Source organism: Temnothorax curvispinosus, unplaced genomic scaffold (assembly GCF_003070985.1).
Source record: "Temnothorax curvispinosus isolate PA1 unplaced genomic scaffold, ASM307098v1 QBEX01015898.1, whole genome shotgun sequence".
Taxonomy (NCBI): Eukaryota; Metazoa; Arthropoda; class Insecta; order Hymenoptera; family Formicidae; genus Temnothorax; species Temnothorax curvispinosus.
The window spans coordinates 497,486-521,991 of NW_020225678.1; the positions used below are offsets into that span (position 1 = coordinate 497,486).

Genomic DNA, 24,506 nt, shown 5'->3' on the forward strand with positions numbered 1-24,506 from the left:
TTTTCTCGCGCGCGCACACCGCCTCGCCGCGCCGCTCCGCGCTGCCGATCGCCTCGATGGCGATGGCGATGGGTGCACCTGGGCTCTCGAATATGCGGCTGGCAACGCCTGCATGCGCGCCCGTGTATTTCCCCCGAAAATTTTACGCGGCGGCCCCCAGATAAGCGAAGATCGACGACGTAAGTGAAATTCTCGCTCTTTCCGGTACCTCGGACGGAATTTCAAAATCTTTCGACTCCGTCCAGCGACATCAAAGGGAGTCGCCTCGAAAAGGGGGGTGGGAGGAGGGAGGAGGACCTCACGATCCCACGAAACCCTTTACGGATTTTGCACGAGACGACGCTGGTATCGATCCTTTTTTTTCTTTTTTCTTCCACCGTGCACCTGCATGGAACGCGGATACACGATTGGCTCGTTCCTCGAAAATCTTACGTCGTTTGAATATGCAGCGGATCGGAACGACGTAAATGAAATTCTCTCGCCTTTAGTCTGTGACTAAATCTCGGAATTTAGGGGAAATGAAGGAAAGGGAGGTCTAAACTTTGACTTCAAAGAAAATTGTCGAAGCGCAAATAAATGTATATACATATATGTACATGTAACAAAATAAATGTATACATAATACTATATGTATATAAGTATATATACAAAAATATATACATGCATTATAATGTAAATATGTATACACACACTTATTCACAATATACATAGATATCGAATTTTCATTGCTATCTAGGCTAATTTCGCGTAATGATTCGATAATAAAGAAATAAAAAGTAGTTCGGTTGCCGAGTGCAATATCCAAGCTGCCACAGATAATGATCAAAATTACAAAGCAAAAAAAGTGCATGCGTATGCGCAAGGTGTGCTTTCGCGCCATCGCAGCATCGGGGGTAACGCGGCGCTTTAATGAGCCCTCGAGGGACGCATTCGCGTGCTGCAGATGCACTCTTGGAACGCCACACCCATGAAGGGCCAAGTTAACCAATACCGAGGAAAAATTGCGTACAAAGTACACGATCGTTTTGTCCGCGCGTGTCGGTCCCTTGTATACGCCGTGTCTAATGAACCGTGGCAATTACCAAAATTACACCGCCTCTCGCACGCAGACACGCTAGAGGCGAAGCGAAAGACGATATTTACCTTTCCTGGAAGATATATTCGAGACATTATTAGCCTCGCACGGAAAACCTGGACATGATATACGCATCTACGTGTACAGTGATACAAAGGAGATATTTATTATTAAGGGTATTGTTTAAAAATATGTATAGTGCAAAACCCCATGTGCTCGATGAACAAAAATATTGTAATTTTTGGTCGCGCTAAGAAATATACACCGAGGTCACACCTAGGTGGTCACCACCCCTATAATAATTTTCAAATGTTTACCAAACGTAACTGACATAAAACTGTCTTAAAGCCTATCTACTGCACGGATCTTCGAGAGAGGGACTCCAACTAGAGATCTTGAGTGGAGAGACACTGATTATAAAACCTATCTTAAAAATATCAGACCTTGAAATTTTGTCGGGGTGGCCGCCATCCAATATGGCCTCGAAAGGTCTTAAGGAAAAGATCTCGATTTACTCGAAATTAAAGCGGAATATTTTAATAATATCTAGAATTAATGCAATATTATTTATATTTGTTTTATTAGAAGTAAAGTAATGACCATGTTCGAATAGTGAGGTCAATAAATCGAATAGTGAAAAGGAAAGGTAAAAATTATATTCTTGCAAGCTAGATGTAAAAGAGAGATTGGATATAACATTATTTTCCAGAAACTGTTATAACCGGCACAGAACTAGATTAATTTTTTAATTTTTATTCGTACTACACGATAAGCTGTACGTATGTTATTTATACTATTTACGATCTATGGTTATATATAGTTTGTATATGTGAATACATTCTTACAAAATTCTTCGACGACACGTTTATGTAATTACAATTTAATAATAGTTTTGTTATGTGTGTAAAATAAAATAAAATTTAAGACAATATTATGCTGATAGATATTTTATTTTATTTAACAATTAGCCCACCACCAAGTAAAGTTATACCCAAACATGATATATTTATAAGTGCACAGAAAATATCATATTTTATAGTTAAAGATTAGTGCAGTTGTTTATCGAACTGAAGCGAGAGAAGAAGAGACGCAAGAAGTAACGTTGTCTTAGTTCCGAGTCAGAGTCCAAGTTAGAATAGCGAGCCTGTTCAGTCATTATTTCTCGGTGCTAGTTCAGTCCTCATTTTTGCCCCTACATAGAAGGTTGTCCTAATTCTTGCTGGCCTGGTTCTATATCATTTTGCGCATAATAAAATAAATTTGTATTAATAATGGGCGCATTTCTTATTGTAAAAATATGATATTTTTATTAAATATTCTAACATGGGAATGCGCGCGTACATACCAGAACAGCAAAGAGAATTGAAAAAGAATTCTTTTTGAATTCCCGAATTATAAAATTAATTTTTTTTTCTATACCATTTTGGCTTTAAAAGAACTCTTAAGAGTTTGAAAGGAATTCATTTTTATGTTATCAATTCTGAGTCTTTCTTCAAATATAAAAATAATTATTTCTCTACTCCATAAGAATTTGCAATAAATTCGGAATTACACTTAGACAGCATTTCAATGGTTCTTTATCTAAGCGCTATTTCGAATTCATATTCATTGTGATTTCTTATGAACCAAAAAAAGAAATTTCTTTTGTATCTGAAGAAGAATATAAGAAAGAATCTTTTATGATTTTCCAAAAACAATTTCTGCATCAGAAAGAACATAAAATATACTGATGCGTTTTGCCATTTCTATTATATACACTGTACCGATATCGGAGGTATAATTAAGCAGATTCGAAGAATATTAGAGTTGCAAAAAACGAAGCTAGGATGGATAGTGGCGGGAAATGCGCCCATTCCGGATGACCGGACGAATCGGTCGAATGTGGCGTTGTGTGCGATCGTCAAGGAACCAGATTTGTATCAGCAGATGGAGCGCTTTTGGATCGTGGAAGAAGGCTCTCTGCAGTCGAGTTTATCGAGAGAGGAGAATCTATGCGAGGAACAGTTTCGAAATACACATAAACGAGCGGCGGATGGGCGATTCATCGTCGACCTTCCTTTGCGGGAGGAACCCAGCGTCTTGGGAGAGTCGCGTGCAACCGCGTTATGAAGCGACTGCAGTCGGTGTGTCGGAGATTGGATCGAGATCCGATTTTAAAAGCATGGCACAATATACGGAGTGCATGAAGGATTACCTGAGGTCAGGACATATGACCAAGGTCGATGAGGTGACGGAATCGATGGATGAGCCCGTGCATTATCTGCCGCACCATGCGGTCATGAAGGATGAGAGCACGACAACGAAACTGAGAGTAGTTTTTGACGCATCTTGTGAGACAACCTCTGGCAAGTCGCTCAACGATATAATGAGAGTCGGTCCGACTATTCAGCAGGAATCGTTTGAAATTATCGTGCGCTTCCGCCAGCATCAGTTCGTATTGACGGGAGACATCCCAAAAATGTATCGTCAGGTCTGCATTAACCCGAAGCAACGAAATTTACAGCGGATTTTGTGGATGCCTGGTCCGACCTCGACGGTCAAGGAGTTTATAATGCACGTATATAAGAAAGACTTTAAATAAGCCAAGAAGTACCGCGCTAAAAATATCTTCGTAGACATCTCCATCTCCATTCATTAAAATAAACTTGCATTTTTCTGTCATATTTTTTTTTAGAAAGTGTGGAATAACAAATTCCAAGCGTGATATTGCTTGTTTGACTTAATTCTTCCTGTATCCCTAGAAACGCTAACTTGACGACGCGCTTCCCGTTTATCACGCCGAATTGAACGTAACCGCGCGGAGGAAAAAGTGCCATTTCGTAAAGTCTACCCCCAAATGACGAAATTACACGCGGGGTCGAAATGCCCGCTCGCCCGTTGGGGTTTCCGCGCAATCTCACTTCCTAGGGAATGAATACAGTTCTAACGGGGCCACCAGGGAGCTATTCGTGTGCCGCGGGGTCCATCGCCGATCGTCGCAACACACTGCCGCGTTGGCTTTTAATGTCCTGCAACTGAGAGATTATTCGTCCCTGGAGGCTGGGCAAAAATCGAGATCGAAACTGCGTTTCCGTTCGGCGCGATCGCGACGGTCATCGAGCATCGGCGGGCGTGACGTCGAATATTACACAGACCAAAAGCTCCAAATCAATTGTTATAATAATGAGGGAAGGGGGCGGCGTAACACGCCGCGCCGCTCATCAACAACCTTACCACGATTCGAAACGCGTGGCAATTAGTGTTTCGCAATGCCGGCGGCGACCTGCGATGCAACTTGCTGCAGCTAATGTAATTTTGCATTGGACTTTGTACCAAACCAATAATATACTCAACGTAGATAAAGCTTTATTTAATACTGCTCTAAATACGAGGATGATCAAGTTTGGCGAAATTTTCCTTATTTTCAAATATTTGATACATCTTTTAATAAAGTAATTAAAGCACAGTTAATTTTTTAAATCAACGATATAAATATTATATAATAATCGATATTTTGCCGTCTTATTCTTTTTATTCTGTCTGTGTCCGAGACGAATTGTTACGAATTTGGTGAAAGGCGCGAGGCAACTTTCGTAAATCGTAGAAAAATTTTATCGACGTTACGCATAAACTATCGAGCGCGTGTGACACACAGTTGCGCAGAGTACCTATTGCCGAACAATGCGCCGCGGCAAAAGCCGCAATACCGTCCTCCGCCTGCGCTGCTCCTTCATGCGGCAATCGAATTTCTGGATGCGCCCGTGAACTTCGCCCTCGGGAATGCGGCGCTGCTCGGCCAGAGAAATCCAATTGTTCGCCGTTGATTCCTTTGTAATCGGCTGAGTACAGGTATCTGCCGCCGCCGCCGCCGCCGCTGCCGCCGGGCAGGTAACGTTTTAAAGCGAAAAATTTCATTCTGGTCGCGCCGCGCGCGATGCGATTCCGCGAATACGGTCGGAGAAATGTAAGCGCGGCGGCGGCGGCGAAACAAAGGGTCGGGATTTAATAATGCGTTCTTTGCGCAGAGATACGATGCCGTGCCGAACGATGATGCACGCGCGAGACGTACGCGAGGGAGATCGATAGCGAATACGCTGGCCCGTACGTTCCGCACGCGGTTCAATAAAAGTTTCCGCTCTGCCCCGGGCTATGTTGTCGTACTTCTGATATCGGGAGGTGGGATGTGGGATACAAAGCTGGGCGCGCGAATTAATCCAATAGCACGCGAGGAGAAACAGGTGAGCGCGAGGATGAGGAATAGAGGAGGATGCAAGAAAGTGCAGCGTGCTCGCGTTTGTCCCGCGGCGAATGTCTCTACGGGCTAATTAACTTGTACATGTACGGCGCGTTCACCGAAAGACAAAGGTCGAGGAGTAATTTGTTAAAGTCGAAATAGAGATACGCGGGTATATTACGTATTCAAAATAAATTAAAATGAACATTATTATTTTATGTAGTAAACTTTTACCGCTGGACTATCATTAATTCTTTAAGAATCTCGCGATAGGATTTTATTAATTTCTATCGTAACCGAAGAAACAGAATACAGCATGGTATACAAAGAAAGGAAAATAGAGAAGACAAAATTACCGTTACATTTCTTGTAATAAATTCGTTCGGATTTTGCGGTTATCAATCTTTGTTGAATAAAAAATGAAATTTCCAGAATTTCCTATTAACAGAATATACGAATGCACAAGCCGGTAACGGCATCGGCTGCAATTTATTTCGCGCGTGATATCGGCGGGGAAAGTTATATGGGCATCATCTCGTAAAAAGTTACGAAATACGATTTGCGTGAAATTATTCAAAATAGCCAGCGTGACGACAGAACTTTCCGCTTGAAAAATGTTTCCGTATATTTCGTATCGCTGCTTTAAAAAAAAAACAATCTCGAAGTTTTTGCGCCCCCAGACTGCAATTCCGTTGTAGTCCTTCGTGTTGTAATAACGAGATACGTTAAAGATGCATCGAGTATTATCGTATCGGCGCACTCGAAAGTAACTCCGCCGACACGTTGCCGAGAATACAAAAATATACGATATCGAAATTGCTCGTTCTCTGATGTAACGAAACGATAACGCTCGCAATCAGAATGGCTCCATACGTCTGCGAAAGCCGCGAGACATCTATCTCGTGTTCGCTATCGATAAGACATAAATTTGTTCGCGCTTATACCGAAATATTCTCGAAGAAATTCCATGCTTCGCATAAAATTCAGAAAAACGATATGTCAGCTGGAAAGTAATCATTTTTCAAATCGCGGATTTTACACATTTTACACATTATTAGGAATATTCTACGTTAATTTCGAGTAAGTCGAGATCTTTTCCTTAACCCTTCGAGGCCGCACACTGGATGGCGGCCACCCTGACAAAAATTCAGGGCCCGATATTTTAAAAATAGGTTCTATAATCAGTGTCCCTCCACTCAGGATCCCTAGTTGGATCCCTTTCTCGAAGATCCGTGTAGTAGAAAGGCTTTCAGCCACATCAGTTACGTCTGGTAAACATTTAAAAATTTTATTATAGGGGTGGTTACCGCATCCAAGTGTGACCTCGGTGTATGTTTTTTATCGCGACCAAAAATTACAATATTTTTGTTCATTGAGCACATCGGGTTTTGCACTATACATATTTTTAAACAACACCCTTAAGATGAATTTTTACGTGCATTAATTAGAACTATGAGACTTCGAATCCGTCTGGGTGGCGACCACCCCAGTGTGGCCGGGGTGTATTAAAAAAAGAGGTGTGGCCTCGGAGGATTAAATATCTTATCGCAGGTCAGATGCAAGAGTTGCAATACCCCAGAAACAGTTGTAAAATTTATCGGCGATTTCATAATGGAAACTACGTCTTCAATATTGTTTCCCCTTTATCATTGAACTGGCTTATTGTTAGATTATTACCGACTGCAGAGAGCCTTCTTCCACGATCCAAAAGGGCTCCATCTGCTGATACAAATCTGGTTCCTTGACGATCGCACATAACGCCACATTCGACCGATTCGTCCGGTCATCCGGAATGGGCGCATTTCCCGCCACTATCCATCCTAGCTTCGTTTTTTGCAGTTCTAATATTTTTCGAATCTGCTTAATTATACCTCCGATATCGCACAGTGTATAATAGAGATGGCAAAACGCATCAGTATATTTTATGTTCTTTCTGATGCAGAAATTGTTTTTGGAAAATCATAAAAGATTCTTTCTTATTCTTCCTCAGATACAAAAGAAATTTCTTTTTTTGGTTTATAAAAAATCACAATGAATATGAATTTGAAATAGCGCTTAGATAAAGATCCATTGAAATGCTATCTAAGTGTAATTTCGAATTTATTGCCAATTCTTATGGAATAGAGAAATAAGGTAAAATGCCCAATACTTGGACAGATTTTTTGAAAAAAAATTTCACCTCGTTATTTCAAAGCCAAAATATCGTTAATTTAATATTTTTTCGATTCCCACATATAATTTGCATATTTAAGAGACAATTTAAAAAAAAAATAGTTTAAATAGAGCTTTTAAACATTAATTAAACTTGATTTTAAAACGTGGTTATATACTGTAGTAGTTGGACAACCATTTATAGTTGACGTAGTACTTGGACACTTTAGAACCCATAAGTTGGACAATGTGTCCAATACTTGGACACATTCGAACCTAATAGTTGTACAATACTTTAATACGGGATATCAATTAGGTAAATGAAGTTGATAATAATGATAAAATAATAGAAATAGAAGTGATAAATGCACATACATTCTAGTATTCATTTCTTTTTTAAATTTTATTATTTTAGTACAAAAATAATGCACTTAAGAACAATAAAGAAGTTACGTTACATTAATAAAAATAACATTTCATACAGTGGAATCACATTTTTCTTTTTTCATTTTAATTTTTGTTTGTAAAAACTCCATTTCCTCTAGAATTAATGAATTTTCCAATTCAGCTAATTCGGCATTCACTTTCTGGAGCCGCTCTGTTAAGGGACCAACATTTTCTTTGCTGTTTTCCGATTTGATTGTCTTCTTCAAATTCTGTATTTGTAATTTAAGTTCTTTCTTCTTTTGTATTTTTTTCTTCTTATTTTCATTATATTGCTTCACAATAGTTGTTTCTTTGTCTCTTATTGTTTTTGCCTTTTCCCTTTCTTGTTTGTTCAATAAAATTTGTTGCCCTTTTTCTTTTTTTTCTGCTTCTTTCTGTTGCATCGCTATCAACAGGTCGTCAACAACAGCCACAGTTGGGGTATTTTTAGAAGTACTTTTTTTTCTCTTCTTCGTAAACGTAGGTACAGGGAAAAATTCTTGTAGCTTAGGTGATATTTGTATATCATTTTTACTTCCACCTGAAATGAGAAAAAAAAATGTAATTAAATGCAATTTTCGATTAAAAAATTGAAAATGCTTTAAAAATACTCACAAGTACTTGAGTTAGATTCTTCGTCGATGCTTAGGTGACTGTTATTGTCATTTATGACATTTATAGAATTGTGTTTGCTTAATACAGAAGTTCCAAACACAGGACTAGTTTTTTCTAAGGTATCAGTCTGTACAGGAGCTTTAACAGAATCATGAGAGTCTTCTTGCTCTGTATTTACAGTATTCTCAGACTCATTGGTACCTTCGGAAGTTATCGTGAAATCCAGAACGTCATCTATAAATAAGAAAGTTTTTATTAGAAAATAATTATGTATACAATATATCTTTTTACAAAAATAAATTTTTACAAACCTTTGTTTGATATATTCAAACAATGAGAACTACTTGATTCTCTATTCAAGTCACTATTAAACTCTTCACTGTCAGTCTTATCCAAGTCATCTTTATTTTTTTCTTCCGGTACAAGTTGACTGTCAACTAGAAAGAGATATTTACTTAGTATACTTATAATTTATTATATAATTATTATTATTATTATTATTATATAATTTATTATAAACAAAATTGAACAGACCTCTGGTATCTGCGTTACTTGGGGAGCTGTCGTTGCTCATAGTCACATCATCATTTATTGCTATAACTGTGGCTGTTACACGATTGCCCAGTTCATCGTACAACTCAATTAACTCTGCTACTGGCAATTCTGCTAGAGTATTTTGTTCGATGCTTGGAGTTATAGCATAACTCATGTCCAATGAGTTTTCATCCGCTACGTTGATAACAGACAAGTCCAGCTGGTTGTCGGAATGACTTGAAGCATCAAGCATGATTTCATCAGTTGCTCCGGATGCGTTATTAGTTGCCATACCAATCAAATCAGCATTTGGTATTGGTTGATCAGCTGGTAATGAATTTTCAACTGTTAGAGCTTCATTTGAAGGTACATCATGCATTTCTATACAAATAGAAAATCAAATTAGATGCTGTATATATACATATAGATAATTAAAAAAGCTTACTCACCACTACATAGTTTTTTCAGCTTAAGCCAAGATTCATATAATGCCAGATATTTTACATCACCATTCCATTTGTTTTCTGATTCAGCTTGTTTGAAAGACTCTACGATATCCGGAGAAATAACATTTTTTTCAAACATAGCTAAAAGTTCTGTATTCTTTATGATACTGTCTTGATCTGAATTGTTGGTTGAATGTAGATTAATGCTTGCGTCTTTCTTCTTACTCTTCTTGCTTAAAACATTATAGTTAACTGCATCAGCGTTGAATGGATATAAGCCACAGGCTCTAAAACCATTTTTAACAGCGTCAGTGAGATCATACGATTCCAAGGCCATTTTTAAAACTGGAGCAAACATATGTTTCTTAACCTCAACAACATTATTGTCAATTCTCCATTGACGTAACACTTTTCTATAAGAATCCTTCAGTGGATGGAAGACAGCAACATCTAATGGTTGTATGATGTGTGTGGCATTTGGATAGAGCACTACTAGTTCTATAAGATGCTCTTTGCAGAACTTAAGTAGTGGTAGCGTCATATGTGAGCTATGTCCGTCTACATATAAGATGATAGGAAACACGTAATTGTTCTCTTGTAGCCATTTGTAAAATACATTACTTATATAACTGTAAAAGCTTTCACCTGTCATCCAGCCACGTTCCGTGTTTCCTACTCCCCAGCCTTTTGGTATTTGGTCCAAAACATTCTTCTTTGGCGACGTTTTCAGATCAAATAAAATCATGGGAGGTGGCATTACTCCAGAAGCAGCAACAGTAAATAATATTGTTAAACTGGCTTTCTCGTTACCGGACACTATTTGATATGGAGCCTTAACACCTTTCTCTGTTATCACTTTGTTGTCCTTAGGAACAAGCATAAACGCAGACTCGTCCAAGTTGAATACTCGGTGTGGTTCTATATGCAGCAAGTTTTTTGTGTCAAGGTATTGTTTGACTTTTGCAAACCAGTTTCGAAGGTCTACTTCAGTGACGGCTGCTCTGGTAGAAGTCAGATTTTGTGCTATTCTGGTACTCAGATTTGGATGTCTGTTCATAAAAGCTCGATACCAGTGTTGCCCAGGACGATTGTTCTTGAAAGGAGTCTTAGCTTTGTTATTATTGAAATATTTTTGTACGCAGTCAAGGAGTTTTGTTTTATTCACAGGAAAACCACTATCTGCACAGAACACTATCCAACTTGCAATTTCATTTTCTTCTTTCGCACTCAAGACAGTTTTTGGTCCCTTCCTACACTCAAGTGGTGAGTTATACTTTAATTTAAAAAAAAGAGTACTCTTTGGTACTCCAAAACTGTGAGCAGCTTGGCGGAGAGTCAGCCCTTCGCTCGTTGCATTGAGAGCAGCTTGAAGAGTTTCAACACTGTAATTTTTTTCACTTCTCTTCTTTTTAGCTACAGCTCTATGATACTGACCACTTGCACTCTTCTTCTTCTTCTTAGCAGTCTCTTTTACAGTTTTCTCATTAATTTTCTTCCTAGCCATCCTGACTACCAAATGCTTGCCAAGTCAAGTTCTGGATTTTGAGGTTATTTGGTACGAAGGTGCGAAATTTTTTTTCTTGATGTTTTTTTTTCAGTCCGTAAGTAAATATTAAATATTCCACAACACTAATAGTTATTAGAGAACACTTTTTGTAAACATTTTTTACTAAAAATTGTACAAACAAAATCCCGGAGAAACGTGTCCAAGTACTGCATTGATATATCAGTGCCTATGATCTGAAGTTGGACTAACACGAGCGTTGCGTGTGTCCAACTACTACGATTATCAAACGTATACTTGGACAGCTAATTTCCAAAGAAATAATTATTTTTGTAATATTATTATATTGGAAACATTGTTTAATAATATAAAAACTATCAGATAATATCACAACTTATATATATAAATGCATCGGACTTATTGTAACAGTATAAACACAATTAACAAAAATGTAAAAATACAAGAAAAATTATGTCGCTCTTATGGGGCTTAAGGTGAAATTTCAAATTGATCATTTTTAAAATAAAAGTCGTTTTTCTCGACCGAACTGGCCAAAAACAATTTTATTCTTCACAACGTTTCGACCACATTCTGGTCCTTATCAAGTGAATTAGTATCTGAATTCTCATTTTTGAATGGACATTTTTAACGATAACTCCAGTATGGATAATAATTCCTAGAGACAAGATCACATACACACATTCCGAATACAAGCAAAAGTATCTTTCTGTTCGTAATTGTTAATATATTATCGTTATAACGATCGCAAACAAGTAATATTGCTCCGAATCGGATTCTTTTTAGTATTACGGCTGTGAATTGAAAGCGGAGTATACCACACGAAAAGTGAATCATTCATTAAAATATCGTCAGAAATTGTAATTGCCATGGAAATAAATGTTTCTTGAAAAAAAAAAAACCATTTATAACTCCATACAAAATTGCCTTCAGCAACTTGTTGTTTTCCTTTTTCATGAATCATTTGTTTACCATTAAAATTAAAATTTTAATAAAATTTCAATGATTCTCTCTGCGACATATATATAAATAAATCATCTAATATACAACGCGCTGAACTGAAGTGTATTTACTACGAATTGCTGACGAGAACAAAAAAACTTATCTCAAGATGGATTTTCGCTTAGAATAAAATATAAACAAAATATAAACAAAATAAAATAAAATAAAATATAAAATATATAAATATAATAAAATAAATTAACAACTGTTGTGTGACCCGATTATTCGATTGAGCGAGCGAATTTAGCAAAAGCGTAATTAATAATAAGTAACGCGGAAAATGCATCAAAACACGATCCAGTTGCATAGTCGGTATTCAGAATCTGACCGATGCAATCTCGTTCCGATACTGCAGGAAACGCTGACCAAGGAATGGCGAAACTCTCAGACAATCCGATCCAGCGACAGGACATCAATCCCGCAGAAATAAAAGAGAGGAGAGGACGAACACGGCGAACAGTTTCACGATCAAACGGGTATGAGTAATATTCGCTGTCAGTCTGCGCGATAAATAATTAAAGAGGTACGAGAGTTAAATTAAAGTTTAATCAGAAGTTTAAAGTTTATTCAGAGATTTCTAGTAAATTTTTTAGTATATATATGTATGTATCCACACACACACATCCACACATTGTTAAACGTATTGCACGCGCATATTGCAAATTAATTAAAGAAAACAGGAATTTGTTTAAAATAGTTATAAAAACTAATGTGGAAATTTCAATAAAGGTGTTCACTCAAATGTAGTAAAAAAAATTTTACACATTTTCTAGAAATTTTACTCCAAATTCACACTTTTGCGTTGTTTTAAAAACAAAAATGACTCAAAATGAGCAAAAGTGAAATAAATTTACAAATTGCATGTGCAAATGCAAATGTTTACAATGAAGAATATTTTATTTTATATTGCTTCTTTCCCTGCCTTTTCTTTTGCACATCTCAGCCAAGTTTTAATGGTTTGCTCAACTTCTTTTCGATATATACAGGAATTCTAATATATACGCGAGATTTTTCATTATGAACCCGGCTCACATTTCTGTATCTCATTAACCCTCCTTAGTCACACTGGGTCAATTTGACCCGAGCCTCAACTTTGCTCGTAAATATCTTGCGCGTAATTTGAAATTTGGCGGGCATGACGCCCTCTAACTGTAGTAAGTTTTTTCAAAAAAAAATTAAAAGAAAACAAAATTTTCGCGAATTTTTTTTATATGTTAAAAATCCCTGAGGCACTTCTTTTTTTATAGCAATCAATTTAGCAATATCGCAAGTGCATTCGAGAATTTTTTCAACACGATCGGTGGATAAATGGTCAAATGGTGAACGATCAAAGTTCGTCTCGGGTTAAAATGACCCAGAGTGACTTCCTTGTTTGAAAAAATAGGTGTGACGGAGGGTTAATGGCTGAACCTAGTTTTAAATTATCAAAATGTTTATTTTTCTTCAGATAACGTACTGATAAAAGTAAACATGGATTTAAAAGTGGCAACCAATGGCGGCAAAAAGGAGATATATGTCTCGAAAGTAAACACGAAAGTCAAAATCTCATTATTAAATTATAAGTTTGATGAAAGCGAAAAGGAATTAGTTCAACTGCATCAAACTCTTAGTAATGTCGTAGATAGCAATTCAAAAGATATAATTGCCTATATAAGGTTGAACCAGTAAATTCACAAAATTGCGTTACCTAACTCAACCCAAGTGATATGTCCTAATATAGTAACTTTATTTCTCCCTAACAAAATAATTCACAAAATTGCGTTATCTAACTCAACCCAAGTGTAATGTATTTCAACAAAGATGTGAAATCTTTAAATTGCGTTAATTGCAAAGATTATAATATTACAAAGAATTATTTTAATCACAAAGAATTAAAGAGATAACAGTACAAAATAAAAATATTTAATTAAAATAAAATAAATAAATTTTTCTTGTAAAAAACTGGGCGCTGCTTTTTTACTCCTGTCGCATTGTCCCCTAAATTATGTTCATTGTTTTTTTTATAAAAAAGCAGCGCCAAGTTTTTTTACAAGAAAAATTAACCTTTTCTGTATAAAGTTACGGTCTGAATTAATTATTTAAGATATTCGTCGAAACTCCATTTAAATGTAAAGAAGGCCGAAGTTTTATAAATCAGAGGGTGAAAAAAGACTGTTTATTAAACAGAAACAGAAACATGAAAATAAATGAGATGAGAGACCAGATGCCTATATATACGCTTGATCAATTCACAGGCATCAGTCTTGATACACATCTTGATACACATCATATCGTACAATTGCTAGGGCTATTTCTCTGACAGTGAAGTGTTGGAAAGTTTGTAAGAAAAACTCTTTTAAATTGGATAATGTTTAATGCAATCTTTTCTTTTACAGTTATAGCAACATGTGTTGCTATAACTGTAGCGGACGTACGTAAGTAAATATTAAATGTAAAAATCTGATTAGTTTAACAACTAAACTTCTGTCTTTTTTATACAACGATTTACGAAATTGATAAATTATTTAAAAAAATTAGGATCTTATTAATTTAGAATCTTCATTGTTCTCCCTCAAAATATACAAGTAATGAAACTACAGTTTATATGTTATACATATGTATATGTTCTAGATGCTCGTTATCTCTTTATTATTATGTTAAATGCTTTTATAACATTTTTGAAATAGTTAATTACATTAAACTTCTTTTATCTTAGATTGTTTAATTTTATAGTTGCAAATTAATGAAAATAACTTAACAGCTTCCTTCATTGATCATGTATGTGGCCGCAACGATCCCAACTATAATCAGTGCATCGTGGACAACATTATCTATTTGAAGGACAAATTTTGCTACGGGACTTCTCCGGCGGGTTTTCCAATGATTGAGCGAATAATGTTAGATAAAATTACTATTTTCGACGAACCTAATGTCAAACTGTATGTTCAAAACGCAGAGGTATATGGAACTTGCGACTTTGTTATAACCTCCATTAATGTAGACCCCGAAAGGCTCCACTTTAATTTTAATTATCTAATGAAGCGATATGTCATAAACACTACGTACGATTTTAATATACGTCTGCTAGTACCAGTCGCTCACAAAGGAATTATACTCATTACTACGGGTATGTAAAATAATTGATCTTATATTAAAGTAAAACAAAAGTTTCAATGAAATTTAGCATAAAAGATTCAAAATTAGATTTTATTTAAATTTATCAAAATGTGTGTTTTTTGCAGATAATGTGGAAGCAAACATAAAATTGGACTTGAAAACGGTAACCAAAAATGGTAAAAAACATATATACGCATCGAAAGCAACCGTGAATTCCAAGGTTAGAGATTTTGAATATCAGTTCGGAAACGAGAAAAAATTAGGTCAATTAAATGAAATTTTTGGAGCTTTTCTCGACGAGAATAAAGATATTATTATTAACACTGTTAAACCAGCAATGGACAGGAAATTTTCCGAAATATATATCAACATGTTTAACAACATAACTCAATCTAATTACGAAGAATTCTTTCCCGAAAATGTATGACTTGTTATAGGAATTCTATAGCAGAAAAAAATTAATTATATTCGAGCTAAGGGCTAGATGTTTATTTAAGGTTTTTTTTATATATTTATATCGAAAATATGTCACATACTATATTTTTTACTTGCGCGCTCTTTAGAGGCATGTAATTTAACTAGTATTTTTAAATTTAAATTTTTAGGAAACATATTCTTCAAGCCTTAAAGTACACGAAATATACAAATAGTTTCTCTTACCTCTTAAAATATTAGCACTCTTAATATATGTTAATTTTTAACATTGATTTTAATTTATACTGTAGAATAAAAAGTATTCTTGTAAAATGCCAAGGTTACCGAGTTATTTTAGCATTATAAGACTAAACATTGATATGGAATTTATGTAGTCAAATTCATAATTACATCAATTACTTATCTATTATCGATTTTCCCTCTATTCCTACAATCTTATTCTCTTTGACATATTACAGAAACGGTAATTAGCTGATATTAACAAGCTGATTAATAAAATGTTATAGTCGAATGTTTGATATTTAATCGCGTGCATATGTCCGCGCGTATATCTATTGTAAGAATACTAAAAAGAAATTGTAAATAAAACAAATAGAAATTTAACGATTTGAAATGACTGAAGATTATATTACTATGTATTGTAAAGTCCGAACTGGTGGTTTCCTTGTTGGATTCCTTATGATTTACAGAACGGCGAACCCTTGCGCCGATAACACAATCAATAACACAACGTGTCTTAACACAAAAAAATGCAATTATAAATATATACTTATAAAAATATAATAAATAATGTAATAAAGTGAAAGAAAAAATCTAGAATTCCTAGAGAAAATAAAAAGAAGGTAAAAGTCGGTATGCAAAGAGGACTGGATCCATTTAGACATGAAAATAAAAGAAGGAGAAAGGTTCTTAGTAAGTTTCAAAAATGTTGTTCAGTTTCAATACCATATTATTAGAAAAAACACGTTTCAAGATTCACTCATATCTAAATGGATTTCGTCCTTCGCATATACGTAGGGCAAGAGCTTTACGTTTTATCTTTTTCAGGAATTCTACATTTTGTCTTTCGACGAATCGGACAAATCACTACTACCGGTATTAGGACCGGTATTAGGCGTCGTGCTATTGGTCGTCCCTATTCTGACAATTTTAACTGGTGATCGACTTTCTGTCGTATATATACGCCACATCGTTTCTTCAATCCACAGTTGTAGCTCTGACGAGACATTGATCTGCTTCTATATCGTTTGCTTGCGATCGTTACGTTAACAATCAGAAACATGAAGGTACTTCTGTTTGCCCTTGGAGTGATTTTGATCCTGGGAATTATCCCTAGTGAAGTTATCGCTAGAAGTGCAGCTGATCCGCAAATTGGACTTCTCCTGTCTCAGATTCCTAATTATGAAGGCCCGATAGAAATGATTAGCAAACTAATGGACCGAGCGATAAATGCGACAAAACATCAGCAAGGCTAAGAAAGGTAAAATGTTTGCAAAGTATCAAAACTAAAACGATATGTGTGAATTAACTAGAGAAAATTATTATAAATTCTTCTTTATTAGAATGACATTTATCGAATGAGAAAAAACATTGGTCGATCTTTTGTTAGTCGCAATTTTTATCAAAATTTGTATCAATAACATCTGCGAGTGTCTGTATATAATAAATATATATCCCTCCAAAAGCACTTTTTCAACGAATCTTGTTTCAATATCCAATAAAATAAATTATCGTTCTTTATAAATATTTTGAATGTTTATTATATTACATTATATAAAACATAACATAATGATTTCTCACGTTTTCTCTTAAACTTTGGATATATTTTTTCTTATAATTTTATCTTACAAATTTTATTTTATCTTCTTTGATTTCAGTCTTTTGAGATCTGTATAAGAAGAACATAACTACGACGACGATGCCATTTATTGTACGAGAAGAAATCCCAGTAAACCAAATGTTCTTATTGTCAGTATAATCGTAATGAATATTCGAATGCTTTTTTTCTTCTGTCTAATCTATGTTATCTTCTATATGTAAATGTCTTGTCTGTAATAAACATTGAGAAATATCGATGTAAATCAAATGAAACAAATAGCGTCAAAAAAGAAATATGTGTGTTAATTCATTAATTTGGCAACACACGTATACATTATACGTACACAAACCTGTATATATACGTATATATAACGTATAAACTTATTACGCGCTGACTTTAATTGTAAGTGGCTATCTGAAATTTCGCAATTTATAAAAATAATAATAATAAAAATATTTAACTTTTCTCTCCATTCGCGGTAATAACTTGATCTTAAAAATAAAACCTTTCTATTAAAATTTTTGAGCAGAAGTTATCTCAATTCTTTTGCTTTACGTCTTAAATTTAATGTTGGATATGTGTATATATGTGAGTATTCCCTGGACATCCTATTGTATTAATTGATAGCAGACTCTTGATTCATTATTTGCCACTTTATATAAAATTCAGTACTTTACGAATTATTTTATTTTCCGTAATAAAAATCGTCTCAAGTTCGAAAAGCAACATATAATATGTGATTACATCATTATTTTATCATCAGAAATCTGATCTATAGAATATTTTATATAGTATGTGACAAAAGAAAATTGCCCACTTTTTCATCAAGTTACATCTCGTTACTCTATTTATATCTTCTTCGCGATCCGACGGACGGACAGTTTGATTAGGAAGTAAAATTTAAAAATGCGATCCGAATGGTACACGCAGCTCTAAAGGAATCTTTGAATGGCGGGATCGACCAATTGATTAATCTTGACGCTTGACGCCTTGTACTTGGACTGTTTTATTATTAAAGCTTAGACACGACGGCGAAGGTACACTGGCGGTGCTCTCAGCTTTCCAGCAGCGCCGTACGTCTTGGAATTGGTAACATTTGTCGGTGATTGGAAGAATTTACGAGGTTCTCTCCCGTCTGGAAGCCCTCCGCTCTTCCGCCTGCCTATATAGCCTCACCGGCTCTTCCTCTCGCCGTAGCTCACCGATAAATCACTTTCCCGACTCCGCGAGATTTAATATAACGTCAATATTCCCGGTAGCGAATAAAAAGGGCGGGAAGGGATATTCACGGCGAGTCCTCCGCTACGCATCATGGCCCTCGCACGGCATTCGTGCGTGACGTGGGATAAAACCGTTTTAAAATTGCAAATATGTCGCATGTCGGGATGTTGAGAATTTCAGCCTCTCTCCGAAATACGATCGCGACTGAGAATTATAACAAATTCCTCTATGGACTTATATTTATATTACTTTATGTCCTCCTTGAAATTTATCGTGCCGGCTGCGAATGGAATATGACTACCGCTACGTGAGTAAAACGACACGATATGGCAAATTTTTTTATGACTACTTTTCTCGATAAAAATATTAATAAAATATAATTTTGTAATAACTGCTATAATATGTGTATGATAATAACAATATTCTTTTAAAGAAGCTATTTATTTCCAGAAAGTTATATGAAGTCTTCTTTTTGATTCTACCAATTTATATAGAATAATATCCGCTTTTCAAGCTATTGATTCTGTATTGATTGCAGATAAATTTTTCTAATAGCTAGAGATGTAATTTAATTCACGTTACAATTCGGCCTTCGAGTACGTGAGATTTCTAACATAATTTCGATCAGTATTCCCGGCAGGAAACGCAAAGAAGGAAAAAGGATATCTATGAAAGTCAAGACTCGGGACTGTTCGGCACGTGTCGTGGATGCTGCGCTTTTCTACGTGACACGCGATGAATAACAGATGTATCATTTATTTTGCAAGGCAATACTTGACTGTGCCGAAGAAACTGCGGCGCTAATGAAAACAAATAAGAAGGGAAGATGCGAATGATCTCTCCAAATGTAAAAAAAGTATATAAAAAAACAACGTTAAGTAATTCAAACGTGTGTGATTAAAACTTTTTGTATAATAAAATTTATGTTTCTATTTTGTTTCTGTTTTATTGTTTTAAGGGATTTTATATAATAATAATAATAATCAATTATATTAATCAATATAATATTAATAATTAATTAATTCTGAGTATTATCGTTATAATATTTTCGTGGCCAGTAGAAAGTTTACTATTGATTCATATCGTGATTAGTTTTGATTAGTTTTGATATGCTATTGCTATTTCAATCTGCATAAAAGGCTCCAAAGTAATCGGCCCGCTCACTTCTACAGGTTTTAATGCAACTTCGATACGGGAAGGTGATTTTCCCGGAGAGAAGAAGGAATCTGGATGCGTAGCGTCGCACGCCACTCATCTGGCGGATTCTGCAATTTCGTACGTGCTAGCACCGCGACGAATTCTGATTGTGATGCTCGCGGCCTGAAACCATTCCGCCCTTTGCGTCGCGATCTAAACTTCTTCGATTCTGAAGAAGCGGTTGAACGAAGCGGAGTACGAAAGTCCGTGCTTCATCAATCCAGGATACATTGAAAGAATATTCCAAGAATTGTTCTCGCTCTATCTGTATTTTTTTTCACCGTTCCAAAAGATAGCCGCTCGTATTGATGAAAGTGCGCAAAGATAAAATTTCAGAAAATATCATTTTTCGGGGCATTTTTTTTTTTAAGTCGGGGTTTTCTTTTCCACGAAGTTAAAACCTCGCGGATTTCACGACTGCCCGGAATTTTCGAGTAGCTCCGAAATCGCGGCGGCGCGGCGGCGGCGGCGGTGCCGGCCAACAAAATGGATTAACGCGATGAAGGGAATTTTCCCATCGTACTCCGTTGGAATTTTTAGCACGTTCGGCGTTACAGGATGAAATCGGCCGAAAATTCGTGCATGAGGTACCGGGGGGCTCTCTCTCTCGAAACATGCTCTTCGCGCGACGTACCTCCCTTCTTCTATCCCCCTTCCCTCTTCCCCCGCAAATAAACGGCGCGAGAGAAATCGTGGGAAGAGAGGACGACGCTTTAACGCCCGCATATATGGGCGCGCGTGAAGCGAAGTTGGACGAGACGGGCGCGGAAATTAATTCCCGCGGTTGGAAAATTGCCATGCCTGTGCCGCGGCATTGTGAGACACCGTGCGACCAATCGCCGGCGGAAGATCCGCCCGACGCGACGCGACGCGACGTAGGAAAACCGATTGCGGCGATAATTGCTCGTTCGTAATGATTTCCTCCGCGTCGCCGCCGCCGCGCGCCGCGTGGCGGCCCGCAGGCGCGAACGGCGCTAATTTATGACGCGTATTTAACATCTTAATCACCGCGTCTGGTGCTACTTTGCCTCCGAGAGATCCGCGCTTGTTATCAGCTCCGGTGTACGGCGCGGCGCGCTCGCGGAAGCGTTTCCGACTACAATTTTCGCGCTTGCAAATGCACCGCAGTTATTCACGCTCGCGTTTTCGCTACTAGATATATACCCTGAACGGAGATTGTCGAAGGAAACTTCCGCGCTTCCGCGACTGGTACTCGTAAGAAAATTTTTATGACAAAAATCAATAATTATATCCGCATTAGCTACTTCATATTTTTTTTTAATTGTACACTGTTAGATATTAAAGAATGAAATTTAAACCAATACCTTGAGTTAAATAACATTTTGTTATTTTTAACTACCAACTCGTGTCAAAATTTGTTATTTTAACACAAAACAGTATTATTTTCCATTGGTTTAGTTGAATTAACACTGTTCTAGTTAAATTAACGACATATTAAGTAGGAGTAGTGACGACCTATAGAAATAATTAAAAATGACTCAAATTGAGTATAATTTGACGGATTCAGTATAAAAATTATGCATTATTGCAATTTCTTGCCAATTTTTATTTCTCTCCGCTGTTGCAGATAAATACATATTTTTTTTATAGGTCACACATTTCATAACACATCTCATTTTTAGGGGATTAAAAAGCGCGGGACCAACCCAATCGCGTTTGTCAATCACGCATATGTGACGCCTCCACGCTCGGCCACGCTTTGTCGCGTCGCGTCGCATCGCTCGCGAATGATATCCGGTATCAAAGCACGCGACACGGTAACCGCTTATGCGTGTCCATACATATCGAGCTCATTGTACATGGACGAACAATTTTTCGTTCTACCGCGCGGCAGACAGCCGACAGACGGCAGCGGTGGCGAGCCACCATTTCGTAGTATCCCATCGAGGGAGGAAAAAGAGAACGGGGTAGAGAGAGGAGAGGAGGATCCGAGCGGCTGCGCCACGATTTCTCTCCCTCGCCCCTGGCTGCCTCATCCCACCGTATCCTCTTTTCCCGTCAAATGATTTCCGCATTGTGCCGGCTGTAAGGACGGACAGACCGGCGGAATTTTAACGAGTTTTGTGCAACTTGATATAACAGGGGGTTGGAGGAGAGGGTGGGTCGAGGTGGGCGCCGTGCCGTCGCTCCGGTTCTTTCCGTAAAATGCTTCTTATACGTTTCTTGCACGAAGAGAAGCGTACGAAAGCGTACGAAGTTAAGGCGCACCACCCCCTCCCGTCACCCCTCGCTACGGCCGTTGGCGCGTATCGGAACGGAATCGAGGGTGTAAAGATACCTTACGTTTTTCTCCCGCAGGGCACTGCTAAGCTACCTTCCCCCCTTCCGTCCTTCGTTACTGCTGCTCGACATGAAGGTTTCCCGGTGGAAGATATCAACGTGTACGTCGTGGCGTTTATCTGCGACTTGATACCCCGGCACTTTCGGAGATATAATAAGGAACATGAACGTTGTCTCTCTCTCTCTCTCTCTCTCTCTCTCTCTTCGATCGTGAAGCCATTAGATTTTATCTGATACAGCGTCTTGAGTCGAAAAAAGATAAATGGGAGCGACATGTTCGATTAAACGGCCGATTACGAAGGAAAAAAGTTTTAGAACGCCACTCTGTTGGCGTGGATTGATGGTTTTATGCAATTTAGAGTCGTAGAATACGAATTTAAAATCTGCCTTGCTTATTACGTAAAAAGTCTTTATCTCATTTCAAATACAAAGATATAAATATGTTAATTGATGTAAAATTTACAAGTTGGTCGGTAACAATTTTTTTGGCTATTAGTTATCGAAGATACATTTCTCATTAATACCATGCTTATTAATTATTAATTATGTGATTGTTTCCAAAACGATAAATTTGTTTTTTTGTAATATTAATTTACATAGAAATAATACGTCTACTTTAATTTCAGAAACGAAGAATGTTATATCGTCGCCGATGTTTCGCCCCAGTAAATTTTCAACGGATGACAATATTCGGTTTTACGTGCAGCGGAATGCGAATCTCCATTCGCTGCAGATATTGTATTAGGTGACGTATAAGTCGCATGCACACGCGTCATTGCACTTATACCGTCCCGAGGCTTATCACTACGACATTATTGGCGAACGAAAGCATCCGGAAGAGTGCCGTTCCATATTCCACATGTCCCGCGGAATTTCCAATAACTACGACTGCGTTCGACCAACGTTCTTATACGCGATAAGCCGGAGGAAATGATCGTTAGAGGAAATAATGTTCTGATAAAGTGTGTCGAATGTCCTATGAGATATTCTACTTCCATAATATATAGGATGACGATAAGAGTTAATCCTGACAATTACTTCTCAGATTGTTTTTTTTTTTTTATTAAATATATATCTTAATAAAAATCGCGTAGAAATTTTAAGCTATTTTGAATTGCAAAAGATTGCGACAAAACTATTGTAAAGAAACTTTAGATTAAAAATGAAATCCGGAAAAATCGGTTAGATTTTTTTTCTGGTCAGAAACTCATAGAACAATTAACTCGGAAATCCTAAATATCGAGAATAAACTTTTTGACACCTGACATTCAGTTTCCGCGATTGTTTCCCCGCACCCTTTTTTTTTGCAATATGCGACCTCATTGTTTGACGAGTCAGCCTTTATTGCGACTGTATTGTGCATCCCCCGACCCCGACCCCGTCTCTCTTCCGCGTTATTTTTCTACGTGCCAGGTCGTACGAAATTTCCGACGGCCATTGTATCCAAATATCGATGGCCCGCAAAGTGGAAACTCCCCCCCCCCCCCCCCCCCCCCCCCCCCACGCAAATCGCCGACATTTGTGAGCGTGACAGGCAACCACTTCTTCAAGTTATCCCATTTCATATCCGCGCTCTCTCCGCGATTCTTGACTCCTCGAAAATATCCGCCGATACATATATATGCTCGTTCTGGTGAAAATGATAACCGCGATTTATACAACGGGTTTACACGGCAAATCGATCTGAAAGATTAATATTATTCGCTATTAATATCGTTATATCAATATCATTTATCTATAATTATTATTGCATTCTACCGCTATATTCGCGAAAATTATTGCTATTGGTCACGTTTGTTTTTGAACGTAAATATGCTTTGCGTAATTAGATATACGCCTCTCACATGCGTTAGAGGAACAAAGCACTATTTATTGAATTACAATGAATTAATTATTTTCAGAAATTTGATTTCTTATTTTGGCAGAGAGAGCAAGAGAGCGAGAGAAAAGGAGAGGAAATGCTTTTTTTTATACAAAGACTACGCGATTATTCGTCGTTAACAAAAAGTACACGTTACAACAAACTTTCACTAATAATTCTTCCTATTATCCCCGTGTCTCCAATATTTTATCTCGTTTATCTTAATGATTCCCCGGAGCGAGAAGCGCGCACAGCCGCGATAATATTAACATTCCAATCTTCAATGCTCGCTTTCCTCCGGCTCGCGGCGGACAGAAATTTTCCCTGGAGGCCTTTAATCGTCGATAAGTTTTCCGATCCAGAAATCCAAACGGAAGAGAATTATACCACGCCATATACGCTCGATTGTTGTTATAATTCCGGGAGCAGCTAGCTGGTGTTTCGTTGTTCACCGCGGCACGATGCTCATTATATCAGCATTGTGGATTCCATATTCTCGGCATTAAGTCGTATATAGAATTTCCAATGGCAATAGAGGATATGCCGCGAGCCAGGCTCGCGAATAATTCCCGGCTTCACATAGCCGACGCGT

At 37.1% G+C, this 24,506-nt stretch overlaps 2 protein-coding genes across 3 annotated transcripts; one reads left to right on the forward strand and one right to left on the reverse strand.

The window, feature by feature from the left end:
* Positions 1-7,713: 7,713 nt before the first annotated feature.
* Positions 7,714-10,136, reverse strand: LOC112466138. Of its 2 annotated transcripts, none has more exons than XM_025034055.1 (5): positions 9,464-10,136; positions 9,015-9,341; positions 8,792-8,917; positions 8,481-8,714; positions 7,714-8,406 (listed from the first exon to the last, which is right to left on the reverse strand). In XM_025034055.1, the coding sequence occupies exons 1-5, from the start codon at positions 10,110-10,112 to the stop codon at positions 7,916-7,918; spliced, it is 1,827 nt and encodes a 608-aa protein (XP_024889823.1). In that variant the 5' UTR covers positions 10,113-10,136; the 3' UTR covers positions 7,714-7,915. The 2 variants fall into 2 exon arrangements, with proteins under 2 accessions (XP_024889823.1, XP_024889822.1); XM_025034054.1 differs by having other exon boundaries at positions 9,015-9,395.
* Positions 10,137-14,645: 4,509 nt separating this feature from the next.
* LOC112466142 (protein takeout-like) lies at positions 14,646-15,599 on the forward strand. The gene is made up of 2 exons (XM_025034058.1): positions 14,646-15,090; positions 15,206-15,599. The coding sequence occupies exons 1-2, from the start codon at positions 14,844-14,846 to the stop codon at positions 15,505-15,507; spliced, it is 549 nt and encodes a 182-aa protein (XP_024889826.1). The 5' UTR covers positions 14,646-14,843; the 3' UTR covers positions 15,508-15,599.
* The last annotated feature ends 8,907 nt before the right edge of the window (positions 15,600-24,506 follow it).